This window comes from Hipposideros armiger, unplaced genomic scaffold (genome assembly GCF_001890085.2).
Source record: "Hipposideros armiger isolate ML-2016 unplaced genomic scaffold, ASM189008v1 scaffold_502, whole genome shotgun sequence".
NCBI classification, from domain to species: Eukaryota; Metazoa; Chordata; class Mammalia; order Chiroptera; family Hipposideridae; genus Hipposideros; species Hipposideros armiger.
The window spans coordinates 1187777-1203402 of record NW_017731852.1 but is presented as its reverse complement, the minus strand read 5'-3'; the positions used below and the strand labels follow the sequence as shown (position 1 = coordinate 1203402).

At 50.1% G+C, this 15626-nt stretch overlaps 1 protein-coding gene across 1 annotated transcript; it reads left to right on the top strand.

The window, feature by feature from the left end:
- The first annotated feature begins 7778 nt into the window (after nucleotides 1-7778).
- Nucleotides 7779-12874, top strand: SAXO5 (stabilizer of axonemal microtubules 5). The gene is given in 8 exon segments (XM_019667649.1): nucleotides 7779-8413; nucleotides 9874-9980; nucleotides 10070-10170; nucleotides 10421-10533; nucleotides 10615-10724; nucleotides 11051-11252; nucleotides 11741-11826; nucleotides 12337-12874. Coding segments are annotated over 8 exon segments (1578 nt in total). The 5' UTR covers nucleotide 7779; the 3' UTR covers nucleotides 12562-12874.
- Nucleotides 12875-15626: the final 2752 nt, after the last annotated feature.

The window sequence follows — 15626 nt, the reverse complement described above, 5'->3', positions numbered from 1 at the left end:
CTCAAGAGTGTGAGCTCTGAGCAACAGGGTTGCCGGTCGGATTCCTGGCCCAAGCTGAGCGGCCACTAAGCAGCCAACAGGTGGCAGGATGGCTCAGCTTAAAAAAAAAAAAAATTAACCCACCCACAAAAAAATTTGCCAAGCAAAATCACCAACCTGTTAGCTTGGATTCAAGGAATTTTCTTTTTAATTTGTTTCACCCTTTCTGCATTGTCTGCTTGTTTATAGTGAGCATGTGTGACTGTTGTATTATCATACAAGGCATTTTTAGAAAGTTAAGGAAACAAAATTGTTCTGGAAGCATAGACAAGAATATGGTAACCGGGGTAGCTCCAGAGAGGGTAACTGGGCGGCTGGGGAGAGGAAATTAACATTTTACCTCTATATCACTTTGTAGCTTTTGAATTTTGTGCACTATGCATGTATTATCTCATCAAAAATTAACTTTCTTCAAAAAGTGAACACAACCTGTTTCCTTTTTAAAAAAAAAATCTGAGATAAAATTCACATAATATAAAATTTACCATTTTAGAATGTACTATTCAGAGGCATTTAGTACATTCGTGTTTTGTACAAACATCCCACCTTTCAAAACATTTTCATCACCTTCAAAGGAGCCCCTGTCCCTCTTTCAAGCAATCACTCTATTCCTTCCTCCCCCAGGCCCTGGCAACCACCATCTGCTTCCTGTCTCTATGTATTTGCCTGTTCTAGAAATTTCATATAAATGGAATCAAACTATATACGACCATTTGTGTCTGGCTTCTTTCACTGAGCATAATGCATGTTTTTGAGGTTCAACCACATTTTAGCTTTTATCAGTATTTAATTCTTTTCGTGACTGAATAATATCCCACTGTATGGATGGACCACATTTTGTTTATCTCTTCATTAGTTGATGGCCGTTGATGTTGTGTCCACCTTTTGACTATTGTGGATAAAGCTCTTATGAACACGAGTGTGCATATACTTGTTCTAGTCCCCGGTTTCAATTCCTCTCTATAGATACCTAGTGTCATTGCTGGGTCTATGGTAAATCAATGTTTGACTTCTTGAGGAACCACCAGACTATTTTCCACACTGGCTATACCATTTTACATTCCCACCAGCGATGCACAACATTCTCCACATTTTTGTCAACACTTTTATTTTTATTCTAAAAAAGTATTATTGGGCCGACCGAGTCGCTCAGTTGGTTAAGAGTTGGCTTAAGAGCGTGGGCTCTGAGCAACAGGGCCGTTTGTTTGATTCTCACATGAGTCAGTGATGCTGCGCCCGAGCTGAGCTGTCGCTGAGCTGCCAACAGATGGCAGGATAGCTCAGCTGCTGTAACAACAAGATTGCATGTTCAGTGGAGGGCTACACCCATCCACAACTAAGACTGAACTCGGCACCTTGAGCTGGGCTGCCACCCGGATGGCTCAGTGGATAGAATGTGCGCTCTTAACAACGATGCTGCTGGGTTCGACTCCCACATGGGACAGTGACTACGTCCACCTGCAACTAAGACTGAACTCGGCACCTTGAACTGAGCTACCACCCGAATGACTCAGTGGATAGAGCATGCGCTCTTAACAACAAGGCTGCTGGTTCGACTCCCCCATGGGATGGTGACTACGCCCACCTGCAACTAAGATTGAACACAGCACCTTAAGCTTAGAGACTACGAGCTGCTGCCCGGTAGCCAGATGGCGACTGGCGCCCTCCACAAGGAAGATTGAAGAACAACAACTTGGCTGGTCCCCTTCCCCAATTCCCCAACACTGTTCCTCTCTCCCAATTCCCCAATAAAAACCTTTAGAATAAAAATTGTTATTATAGCCATCCTACTTGGTGTGAAGTGATATGTTGCCATAGTTTTGTTTTGCATTTCCCTAATGACTAATGATGTGGACTGATTGCCTTTGGCAAAATATTTCCTCTTGATTTCAACTCCTATTACTCTTCCTGCCTGAGGTTGCAACACATCCTGCCTCAGGACCTTTGCATTTGCTGTCCCCTCTGCCTGGAATGCTCTCCCTCCAGATTCCTGCATGTCTCCCTCCCTCGCCTCCTCCTCATGTTTACTCAAACATCATCTGCTCATGGGAACTTCCCACCACAGCCCCCTGGGCACTTCCTACCCACATTTCCTGCTGTCTTATTTTTCTCCTTAGCTTGTAACACTATCAAATGAAATTGTATATTTTGCTGCTTCATCTAGTCGTCTCTCCTCAACAGAATGTAAACTCCACCAGGGCAAGAATGTTGATCTGTCTTGATCACAGCTATATCCCTTAGCCTGGCACAAAACAGGTTCTCAATAAGTGTCCTTGCCTGCAGGGCATTAATTATGAACACAAAATGGACTCTAATAATTTTGATAGCTATGTCAGTCACAAAGTGACAGTCATGCCAGAGCATCATATGAAAGGTGTACCCAGGGAACACCCTAACCAGATAACTCCAAACGCAGGGTGGAGTGTGACCATCTAGACCGTTTTATTGGACTGCAGATGGGTGCACTGCACCCAGTCTCAGGCATAAGATCAGAGCTCTCTCTCAGCCTTCAGCTGACAAGCAGGCAACCACACCTGCACTTGTCCCAGATGGGGCACCTGAAGCCTTGCCTCCTGTTTTACCAACTTGGCCTGACACCCTATACTATGCACCCCAGTGCCAAAGGGACTCTCACTGAACACTGGACTCTCATCCTTCTTGCGTAAGATTCTGTTCACCTTGCCTAACTCTATTGCTTACAAACCTGTGTGACCTTGTTGTGTGAGACCACTCTACCTCAACTATTGGAGACTATCCTTTGGCCGAAGTCTTGGTTAATGCCCGTGGTAAACTGAGTCAGTAGGAATGGATCCATGGCTTTATTCTAACTGTGGAAAATTGTGGAAAGATACAAACATGTGTGAGACTGCTACTCTGGTAGCCACATCCCGCTCACAACAAGGGCGCAGCTCCCTGTCCTAACTCTCTGCGCAGCTCCGTGCACACTGTCCTCCACTCCCACAACCTCCCTAGCCACCTCTTCACTGGCCTCTCCCCCATCTCGCCAATCTTGACCTGCCTCCTGCTCCCACCTGCCCATCCCACAAGCCCCCTCGTGCTCAACAAGTCTCAGACTGACCATAGCATTATTCCCCAAACATCTTGCTCTCCCATGTCCCCATCTCAAGGCTGACCTGCCAGTCACCCAGCCACCAAGCTATGGACCTTTCCCTCCACGCACACAATTTCCATGTCCCAATAGTCACCAAAATATCCCTTGAATCCATCCACTTCTTCCCAGCCCACAGCACCTCCATAGGGAGCCCCCATTCTCTCTCACCTGGACCCCAATCCCCTGTCACCCCCCAGGCCCGCCTTCCCCACAACATCCCAAGAGACTCTTTCACCCCCACATCCAATCCTGAGTGCAGATGCAGCTGTCAGTTTGTCAGTTGAGACCTGAGCAAGGAGCCATCAGAGAGCTCTGATCTTATGCTCAAGACTGGGTGTGGTGCACCCATCTGCAGTCCGATAAAACCGTCCAGATGGTCACACTCCACCTTACATCTGGAGTTATCTGGTTAGGGTGTTCCCTGGGCACACCGTTCATGTGATGCTCTGACATGACTGTCACTTTGTGACAGCCCTCTTCACTTAAGACTAGGATGCAGGGGTCTGTGTACTCCCAATGCCCCAGCTGGGGACACTGTTCCTGCAGCAGAAAAAATCCAAGTCAAGCCCTAGGTCTGCAGAGGAAGGGGGTCTCAGGCTGCAGAGCCTGCATGAGCAGCTGGATCCCTTCTCTTGAGCCTGTACTGTCCCTGACGGCCATATAATAATAGCACAATGCATTTCTCTGGGTGCCTACTGGGTGCCAGGCCCTGCTGTAGGCATCAAGGTGCAGCAGCAAGCCTCACAGGTGCTGCCCAGTCCTCCAAACGTCCTCTGAGCTTGACCTTTGAGAGATAGGAGCTAGCCTGGCATTCCCAGCTGGTCTTGGTGTTGCTACGAGCTAGCCTGGCAGTCACAGTGAGGCCATGGTGTTCTCCTGCTGGACATAAATAATTTCACATAACGCCACCATCAGACAAGGCCACTAGGCAACCATGATGGAACAAGACAAAACAAGCCCCCTGAACACATGCAAGACGTGAGCATTGTCCAAACCACAACAGCGACCAGAGATTCACTTTTCCTGGCTAATCTGAGTCACTGCTGCTCCTTTACCAATCACAGCTTTATTCTTGCTTCATTCCATAAATTGCTTGATAAAAGTCAAGATCCTCAATAATAGAGTTACCTCTCCTCCTTGCTTCCTGACAGCACCCAGGATGCTCATGGGACCTCCTTTTCTAGCAGGCAGGAGGACTAGGCTGAAACATATATTTGCCAGTCCATTTGGTGGGCTTGGGGCTAGGGAGCAGGTGATAGGACCTCAACTCAATAGACAAAACAACAATTTGCTTAAATTTAGTGAAAAGAGACCCACTAATTTAAAAAGTCCTAAAGATCTAATACTCAGGAGAGGGGTTACAGACAGAAAAATTGTATCGTAAACCTTAGACTTGCTCAGAGGCTAGATCTTACTTGTTCCCAAACTATCACGTTCTGCGTGACAAGGGCTGGGGTTTCGAGGAGGGGCGGCGATGGGTTAAGAAATCACAGGAGTCAAAAATAGAGTTTCTGCAGGCCAGGGGTCTTGTCTCTGCAGATGAGAGAGCAAGCCCTGATCCTGGCGGGTGAATAACTTTTATTTACAACTGTCACAAAGAAGTCAATTTAAATATCTATACCCAGTTAATTGATTCGATTAGACCGGCAGCTGCTTCACCGAAACTCATTGTGATCAAGCAAGAGTTGTGCTTTCACACATACAGATGATCCCCGGGATGGCCTCAGCATTCCGAGACACTCCCTTATGACTTCAAAGGATCAGTGCGCAGGAGCATTCCAGTCGGCAGCTGCAAGGTGACACCAAACTAGAATAAATGATAATTATGTGACACCTTAGCTAATGCTACAATGGCAATCATATTGCAATATAAATGTATCAGATCAATAGGTTGTAAATCTTAAACTTCCACAGTGTTGGATGTCAAGTATATCTGAATTAGAAAAAAAGAACTCAGGCCGGCTGAGTGGCGCATTGGTTAAGAGCTGGCTTGGGACGCCAGCTCTGAGCAGCAGGGTCGCAGTTCGGATCCCACATGAAGGCCAGTGACACTGCACTCTGCAGCTAAGATGGTGAACAACAGCTCGACCTGGAGCTAGGCTGCCGTGAGTCGCCGGCGACGATGTAGGCTACAGCCCCTGCTGCAGTGGGGTGCCATAAGCTGTGTGTGGCTGGCAGCCAGAGTGAGCGGCCGTCCAGAGGCCGGCGACCGATCTGCCTCACCCAGGAAGAGCGCAATGATGGTGCCAACTTGGGCCAGTGAAGCAACGTCCTCCACAACTAGACTGAAGAGCAAAAAGGACAGCAACTTGTTTGTTCCCCTTCCCTCGACTCCCCAGCACTGTTCCCATCCCCCAATTCCCCAATAAAATCTTTAAAAAAAAAAAAAAAAGAACTCATTCAGTAGGTTATTTCTGCATCATGAACTGAGGCAGGTTGACCACATTTATATATTTACGTCATCTGTTTCGGTTTTTGTTTGTTTTGTTTTTAAGAAATTGCTTTTTTCTTTTTAAAAAATATTTTTATTGTAGTAAAATATACATACCATAAAATTTACCATTTTAATCATCTCTAAGTGTCCAGTTCAGTGGTATTAAGTGATTTCACGTTGTTGTGCAGCCATCACCATCAACCAACTGCAGAACTTTTTCATCATCCCAAACTGGAACTCTGTCCCCATTAAACACTCACTCCCCATCTCCCTTTTTCTGTTGTATATATATTTTTGTCAAATCATCTCAGAACAGAAAGTCAAATTTCCAACAAGTAAAAGCATCAAGCGCAACACAAAGCCCGACTTCCTTAAACCTCCCCAGAAGTAACTAGGACAAGCCCAAGTCTGATAAGTCCCTTTTTCACACCCTCCTGAGATGCCCACAGTTCCCCACGAGTGTGCTCTCCCTCACTGCAACTAGTAATGAGCCCGAATTCATTCAACTACAGGTGTGTCCCTGGTGGCCTTGGGGCTGGAGGGGGTGAGCACTGACTCAGAGAGGTTGGTCCATCTTTCGTGGAGATGTAGGAAGCAGATGAGAAAGAAAACTTGGGTAAGTGGTACTAAGAGACACCAGCAGCCTACTGCATTAAATCCTCAGTGCTGCTTTCCGAAGTGGTTCCCAGCCCCATTTTCTAGATGACAAAACCAAGACTTCAATAAGTCAAGTCACTTGGCAGGCTCCCTGAGCTCTCAGGAGGTAGGATCCTGTGGCCTTGCTCCTGATTTTTCTCGCAACTGCCCCCAGGTTGCTGGGGTTCCATTGTGACAGCATTATCTGGGGAAGCACATTGGGTCACAATGGGCAGGGCTGCACAACCCTTGGAAGCAGCCTTGGAAGGAGCATGCTCTGGGAGACCTGGGACAGAGGGAGTCTTACGGGTCAGCCTCGCGCCAAGCATATTTTCTAAGATTTGTTAGCCCCCATGCCACCCCTCGAGGTAGGTACCCTATCTTCATCCCTGATGAGGAAACTGAATCTCATAGGAGCCCAGTTACTTATTCCAAGGTGACCCAGCTAGCAATTTCAGTTGTCAGATTCTCCCATAAACCATTTGACATCCTCTCTACTCTCAACTATTTTAGGTGGCAAATCTATGGAAAAAGTAACAAACTTTGACACTAAAAAACTGTGATTTTGTTAAAAAAAAAACAAACCCCCAAAAATTGATGCGTGTTTTCTGGAAGTAGACATGAGCAAGTAGTTGTGGGCTGAAGTGGTTTGGGAGGACTTCCTGCAGGAGGTGAGCCTGAGCCAAGGGTGCTGCTAGCACCTACAGGGCTGGTCTCCAAGGATAAGGGATGAGAGTAGAGCAGACACCTATGCTCTGAGGAAATGCAAGGAAGTCCTAGTTGACTAAACGGTGTGCTAGGATCCTGGAGCTAAGGTCAGAGAAGTAAGTGAGAGTCTGAGGACAGTCTGAGGACAGGGAGTGATCCAGGGCAATAGTTAGGGCACAGGACAATTGCAGAAGGCAGGAAGACCAAGGAGGAGAGGTATGGCAGAGATGGCCAGGGTTGGGCAGAGAGATGGAAGTAGCTTCCCAGACATAAAGGAGGGGAGAACCATGGCCTTAACAACTGAGAGTGAGGAGAGGAGGCTCCCATATCAGACAAACTGCAGAATGCAGAGGTTAATTCTGTGGCTCTACTGGTTGCTCACTGCGCCAGCCTCAGGGCTTCTGCTGTTGCTTCTGCCTGGAATGCTCTTCTCCCAGATACTCAAATGTCCCCTCCCACCCTTTTCAGGTCTTTGCTCAACTGTGGTCTCAGTGATGCCTTCCTTTTTTAAACTGCAATCCTCCATCCCTAAACCCTCATCCTTCTACTCTGTGTGACTTTTAGTTCCCACAGCACTTGGGATCTACTTTGCAATTTATGTATTTAGATTAGATTAGATTAAATGTCTGTCACCTCCCCACTCCATTATCAACTCCACAAGGGTCTGTTTCTTTAACTGATGTACCCTTCTCCGAGGGCCTAGGTCCCTACCCAGCACACAGTAAGTGCCAAATAATTGATTATTCATATCTTACTTTCCCTGGGGGCAGCACAGGGGCTGCGACTGTTTCTTACCATGTCCCCAGTCCCGAGCCCAATGCCTGGCACACAGTAAGGAGTAAAAGGCAGCATGGTCCTGGTGGGCACTTGCTCTGTCCGTGTCCCCAACCCCTCGCAGGCAGCGCCGAGTCCCGCGACGACCGCGGGCGCCCTCTTGCAGAGCCCGATGGCCCGGCTGGACTTCCTCAAGGCCTCGCACTTCGCGCTGGGGCCTGACCCGCGGCTGAACGTGGGCGCCACGGACTCCACGATGCACCGAGACTTCCAGGCCTACCCTGGCGTCCCTCGCACTCCGAGGTACCCGCCGCCGCCCCACGCGTCCCCTTTCCAGCTGGACGCGCGCTGGGCCAGCAAGGAACGCGAGTCAGAGACGCACTGCGCTTTCGCGCCACCGCCCACGCCATCGATCGAGCAGGAGATGGAGCGGGCGCGGGCGCGCACGCTCGCCATGCGGGCCAGCCACCTGCACGTGCACGCGGACGCACGCGGACGCGCCCTCCTCCCTACCACGCGCGCCCACTTTGATTGGCCTGAATCGCCGGCGCGCGCTTGCGAGCAGATCCGAGGCCCGCACCTCGTCTTTGACCGCGACTCGGTGCCGCCCGGGGACCCAGCCAAGCTGCGCATCCCGCCCACCACGCACCAGGCACTCTTCCCGCCCCACCGCGCGTGCCCGCAGCCCCGCGCGCCCTGCAGCCACCTCGGTGAGCGCGCACCCGGCGCACTGTGCAACTTGCTCAACCCAGAGGTTCTCAAGGCGGGCGGGAACTTTGCGCCCTCCCCCAAGGGACATTTGGCAAGGTCTTGTACGCTGCTGCTAGCGGGGAGTGGATGGAGGCCAGGGATGCTGTTAATTATCCTACCACTCACGGGACAGCCACCCACAATAATTATCCAGCCCCAAAGGGCAAAGTGCGGGGCTAAGAAACCCTGAAACCTCCTTGAGCTTCAGTTTTTACATCCATAGAAAGGGCGTATCCTGAATCTTTTTAGGGGGCTGTGCGGTGGGCAGAAGTCATGAGTGCTGGTTTAGGATCAGACACAACAGCTTAGTGCCCCACCCCACCCCAGCCCTGCTGCCTTAGTAAGTCCCCGACTTCCGATCGCGTTCATGTCTGGGAGAACGTGCATACATCGGTCGTTGGTAAGTCCGACAAAGTGAGTCTTATACACCTTTGACACAAATACACAATGTAAAGCATAAAAAAACGAAACACACAAAGACTGTAAATAAACTATTTTTACTTTTACAGTTACCTTAAAAAGGTAGTACAGTACAGAACAGTACAACAACTGGCATATAGGGGATTGCATGGAGTGAGCTGACAAGAAGAGAGTTACTAGCTGGAGGAGGGAGGGCAGGTGGGAGAGGGTGGGGCTGCTTTTCCTCTTGCTTCCGGACATCCTGGGCTCTGATTGAGCACTGTACTACTGTACACTGTCGCACTGTACAGTAAGCACACAGCAGCACAACTGTGACAATGTCCGGCAGACATGTGAGCTACTTCCACGATTTGTTCACATCTATGAATGTTTGTAATGCGAGATCTATTGGTATCTGTGAAAGTTCGCAACTTGAATGTTCGTAAGTCGGGAACTTACTGTGCTTGCATGACTGAGCAAGTTCACCTCTCCCAGTCTTAGTTTTCCTCATCTGCAAAATTAGTCAATAACAGGGCCCCACTTCACAGGAGCTAGTGAAGCAAAAGAGCTTAGAGGGCATAATGAACCATATAAAGAGCGCTCAGCAGAGTAGCTGTCATTCGTGTGATTTTTCCAATTCTATGACTCCAGGGGAACTGCTGGTGGACATCACTAATCAGAGTCCCTTCAAGCTGGGTTCACGGGTGTCAGACCTGGATTTGATTCAGTTCTGGTTCTGAATTTCTGTGGTTTCTAACCTCGCTGAGCCTCGCAGAGGCTGTAAAGTGTGTGGGGGGATAATACCAGCCCCCCAAATGAGGTGCAAAGCACTTAACCTGGATGCCTGGCTCAATTCTCAGTAGTTATTCTTGTTATCCTTATTGTTATTTTTGATGTTTGCCAGACAGCCCTCAGGCGAGGCTAGTCAGGGCTCCACCTCCCCTTCCCAAGCAACGAATCCAGCGGGCATGAAGCTCCGGGCACTCAATCCTGTTCTCTCTCTCTTCTTGCCTATCCTCAGGGGGCCCCAACCCCCTCAAGTGGGACCACAGGAGACCAGGTGATGGGACCTCCTACCAGAGACAGTTCCAGGCACTGTTGGGCCCACCTGCCATGATGTGTAAGAGGGTAAATCAAAGCTGGGCTGGTGCCGCTGGGGAGGGCACTGATGTGGGCTGAGTGGCCTTGCCCTTCCCACCACCCCTGTCCATTCACAGGACTCCTCCAGCGTGGCACTGGGAGACTTCAAGATTGGCTATGGGCCCATGTGTTCAGAGCAGAAACAAGGTTACAGTCTTCAGGGTTTGCCTCCAGACAGGTACAAAGGGACCATGGCCTTCCACCAAGATAGGCCAAAAGGCTCTCAGCGACATGCGTAGTGTGCCACCAAAGGCTCTAGGGCCAAAACTCTGCCTTTGAGCTCTCCATCACACTCAAGCAAGGCCCACTATTGTGCCAGATCTCCCATCATTAACATTTCATGGCTTGGCTGCTGGGAAACCTACCCCCCTCCCTTTTCCTGGGAGTTGCAAGGGCCCAGATCAGATGGATCCCGACCTTATATGCAGGTATGACAAGGCGCAGGCCTCCACTTACATCCACTATGTGAATATTCGTCCTGGAGACGGCCTCTTCCATGACAGGACTACCAAGGCTGAGCACTTCTGTGCCCAGGAGCCAGGTGAGAGCCTGCCGGCTACCCTGCCCCTTACTCCCACGTCAGCCTCCTAGAGCTGCTCAGCATCTACTCTGCCACTGGCAGAGCCTTTTTGCCTTCACCGTGACCAGACTCCGGAGTCACACATCTTGGAAGGAAATTGGTGCCCTGGCCCAGGCAGCCTCACCACCTCCATGAACGTCTTCTATGGCCAGGTCAGCAGGAATGGGGGAAGGAGGCAGGGCTCATCAGGGAAAAGAGCTTCCCAGGCAGAGTGAGTAGTATGTGCAAAGGCCCTGAGGTAGGAGTAAACTTGATATGTGTGTGGGGATCCCCTGGATCTATTTGCGTGATCTAGGGTAAGCCACTAGACAAGTGGCCCTGTCTGTAAAATAAGAGAATACCAACCCCCAGCTCCATCACGTGAGGCCCAAAGAGGGTGTGAGCTGTCCAAGGTCATGCAGCGCCCATCTCTTTCCTCCAATCGGGTCTTGGGACATCCCGGACAGGGGAGCTTCCCAAATGCCCTATGGTCCTACAGCAACCACCCCCGACCAAGCCAAGCAGCCGCCACGTGCCTCATGAGAAATTGCAGGGTCACGTGACCCTAGGGGAATCAAAGCTACTGGGACAGTTCTTCCAGACTTCCATGGGCACGGCCTATTGCCCCCCTGATGTGCAACAGTTCCATAAAGCCCCCAACCTTCATTTGCTGCCTAGCAACCTGTCGGAGGGCACAGGTGGTGAGTGCAGTCCTGTCACAGCTCTCGACCCGGCCCTGGTCTGTCTCGCTCCGCCCACTGCCCAACTCTGGCCCCGCCCTCTGGAGGGCTAGATCCCACCCCATGGACCAAGATCCCAATTCTGGCCCTGGAGAAACAGCTCCCTCCTGGTCATGACCCCCACTCCCCACCTCCGCCGTGGGACCCTGCATGACCGTAGCTGCACCCTTTTCCTCTGTCAGATTCTGGTTCCGCCCTGATTCTCTAGCTTACCCTACCTGGCCCCACCTCCAAAACACGTCTGCACCTGCCCGGCCCCTGGCCTCAGTCCCGCCCCGGCTCCTCCCTTCTCCCCGCCTCCTAATCCATCCTTGGCTTCAACTTCAGCACTGGCCCAGGCTTCGCCCTGAACCCTTACCCCATACTTCATTTCGCCATTCCCTGCCCTCTGGGGCCTGCCTCTCCTCCCTCAGCCCCTCAGCTCCGCCATCCCTCACCCAAATCTCCAGAACCAGATTTTCTAACCATGAACCAGAAGATGCTGAAACCACACAGAACAGCTCCAGCCTCCACGACTGAGGAGATGCTACAGCGGGTGAGGGAAAGGGAGGGGCACCTCCCTGACCAGGTAACCCCCAAATCAGTGTAGAGTTATCTCAGGATAACTCTATCTAAGATGTCACCTTAGATTCAGAATTTCTGTCAAGTCCTCTCAGGGTCATTCTAGAGTCACCCCAGGCTCAGAGTCATCTTAATGTCATTGCAGCCTCCTCAAGGTCATCCCAAACTCACCACCAGGGTCATGTCAAGGTTAGCTCAGGGGCATCTTCGTATTACCAGCCATGGTTATACCCCAAGCTGAGGGTTAGCTCAGAGTCGCCTGGGGTCACCCCAGCCCTGGGTCATTCCAGCCCCACACCCAGTTTCTCTCCGGCTTCTCATCCAGCTCTTGGGTCGGCCCAAACTGGGGCCACTTTTGTCTACCTCTACAGAGCCCATCATCAGGCTCTGATGCTCCAAGGGTGGTGCAGGGACCTTGGGGTGGCCCGGGTGGATTAGCCACTCTCCAGGCTGCCCTGCCAGGCTGCCCACCCTCACTCCACAGTGCAAGTATAGCCACATGGAGCCCCCGCTGGGGAGACAGCACTTCTCAACCCAACACAAGGACGAGTTTGCTTTCAAGTACCAGGGCCCAGCAGTGCTGAGATTGGGCAACTTCCAGGAGAGCCATGTGCCACTGGGCTCCCCTTACCAGTGGAGCTGCAGGGATGGGAAGGCAGAACCTCAGGCCTTCCAGACCCCTACTTACCTGTGACCTAATAAGCAATAAACACCACCTTGGCAACATCCCACCCCTCTCCATCAGTCAGCCATGAAAGAGTATGCTTGGAGGAATGAGGGCTGTAAAGGAGGTAATGACTCCATCAAGAAGACTCTGAACAGACACTTCTGTGGACCCTGGCAATTGCCCTACTCTGAGCAGGGAGGCCATGCCAGCTTGTGTAAAGTCTCGGTGGTCAGACTCAATACAAGGTGTTCAGGTGCTGTGACAAGTTCTGAATGACGTGGAAAGGATGGAGTGTTGAACAGAGGCAGTGTGGTGATGGGTTGAGAATGCAGGCTCCTGGGGCTAAATGGAGAGTGTCCAAATACTGACTCTTCCATGTCTTGGGCAAGTCATTTAAGCCCTCTGAGGCTCAGTTTGCTCATCTGGAAAGTGAATATAAATAGTAGGTCTCATTAGAATGTTATAAGTGAGAAATATACACATGGATCACTGTGTGTGGCTGGGGGTCAAAGAGGGAGAGAGCTTCCCTTCTGATGATGAATAGAGGACAGGAAGATGAGGATGTGGGAAGGAGATTTCAATGGTTGAGAGACTGGGTGGGACTCAGAGGGGGTATGGAGGCGAGGACACTCTGAGAATTGTCCAGCAATTTCCTCATTGTGTGCAGAGGCTGGGAGCTGAATGGTGCATTGAATGGCTGGGCAACTGGCCCCCAGGTCAGAACTGACAAAATCCATCAGGAAATAATGAGGTTCAAGGGGATAGATGTCCAGACAGCAACATGAAAAAGGTTGGAAGAAAGAGTGTAGAGTGGGGACCCTGAAGCCCATGGGTGACCCTGTTTAGCAAGCAAGTCAAGGACTAGCACCTTGGACAGCACCCCGTCTTGCTGGTTTGGGGTCTGGTGAGAACAACACTAAAAGGCTGGCTCCGTCTGGGATAAGATGGGTCTAATCTTATAGACCAGGGCCTTCCTCTGTAGGCTGTTGAGAATTGGCTTCAAATAATGACTATGACTCACTGACCCTGTAATCAGAGCTTCAGAGATCAAGGCCCCAGTCTCATGTGCCACTAAAAGCCAACCTCAAACCTGGCCAGGAGCCCTTTCCCCATGGGCAGCAATTCTGCGAAGCTAGGTTTTCATTTCCACAGAAAGAACAGGAGTCTAGCTTTGGGTCCTACAGGGACAAGATGGCCCTTTTGGCTATGCTCCTGGTATCCATGTTGACGATGAGAGGGTCTACTAGCTGCAGAACACCCCTTTTGCTTTTTACCACTAAAGATGTACATGACACTCTTCTAAACTACTTCATAATAAAGATTTCTCAGTATCAGTACTACTGACATTTTTTATAAAATCATTCTTTGTTGTTGGAGGCTGTGTGGTGCATTGTAGGATATTTAGCATCATCCCTGACCTATAACCATTACATGCCATTAGCACACTCCTTCTCTCCCACCCAGTTGTGACAATCAAAAATGTCCCTAGACATTGACAAATGTCCCCGGGGGGAGGGGGGAATTGCCCCTGGTTGAGAACCACTGCAGTAAACCCATGCTATAATGATTCCCAGGACAAAATCAGGCTCTCTTGATGAAGCTGGTCTGCTTGTTGGTCAGACTACTCAAAACAGCTTTTCCTTTTTGCCTTGCCTGCCAGGAAGTTCAGAAAGCTTGCTTTGGTGTTCAGCTCTATGTAGCTCCAGTTACAGAATCATTTGTGCTCCTGCCTGGTTCTGTTGTTGTTGTTGTTTAAGATTTTATTGGGGAATTGGGGAAGGGGAACAGTGTTGGGGAATTGGGGAAGGGGAACAGTGTTGGGGAATTGGGAAAGGGGAACAGCCAAGTTGTTGTCCTTCAATCTTAGTTGTGGATGACACAGCTAGCTCAGCTCCCAAGTCCAGCTGCCATCCGGCTGCCCGTCGGCCGCTCGTGGCCGCTCAGCTCAAGGTGTGTGTTCAATCTTTGTTGCGGGTAGGCGTAGCCCACCATCCCATGCGGGAGTCAAACCGGCAACCTTATTGTTAGGAGCATGTGCTCTCACCAGCTGAGCTGTTGGCAGCTCAGTGGAGGCTCAGCTCGGGAGCAGCTCACTGGCCACGTGGGAATCAAACCAGTGACCCTGTTGCTCAGAGCTCGCGCTCTTAACCAACTGAGCCACTCGGCTGGCCCTAGGAATGGTTTAAAGCAATCCAGAGAGCAGATGAGAAACAATGGATAGGACTTACAAGGAGGCAGGTTTCAGCAAAATTTGAAGCATTTTAACAATGAAACTGACCAGACCTGGGATGGGTTGCCAGGAAAGAAGAGAAACTTTACTGTAAATGTTTAATCAATACAGAAAGACACTACATCATAATTTTCCTGGCTTGTTTTTTTAGCTGAGCCATCCTGCCACACCTGTTGGCAGCTTAGCGGCAGCTCAGCTTAGGCCAGGAATCAAACCGGCGACCCTGTTGCTCAGAGCTCACACTCTTGAGCGAGCTCTTAACGAACTGAGCCACTCGGCCGGCCCCCATCATGATTTTTCTGGATGTACTTTATGGACTTACGTTGATCCCTCCTATATCCCACTCACCTAAAAAAAGCGGGGGGGGAGGATTTCCTGTTAAGTATAAAACCTAAAAGTCTTATGAAATAAGAGGAATAGAATAAGATTGAATGTGGGGAAACAGCTTAATTGTTAAAGGAAGACAACTTTGTCAATTGTAAGTATCACCGAGCAGCAGAATTCAGACCTGCCACTTACCTGTCCTTGGACAAGTGACTTCATGTTCTGACCCTCACTTTTCTCATTGGTAAAATGGGGGTGGCAATAGCTCTTCCTTCATAGAGTGGTTATAAGGATTAAATAAAGTGCACACAAACCATGCTCAGAACAAGACCTAACACTCGACTGCAGCTCAATGAAGGGTGTCTAAATTTTGTGAACGGCTTAAGTCATTTTTGTAGCAAATGACAAAAACCCAGCTCTATCTAGCTCAAGCAGAAAAGGATTTTATTGACTTAGAATCAAGAAAGTCTGGAGCTAGGTCTAATATCAGGCATGCTAGTTCAGTATCAGGTCTCCCTCTCTCCCTCTCTCCCTCCCTCCCTCCCCCTCCCTC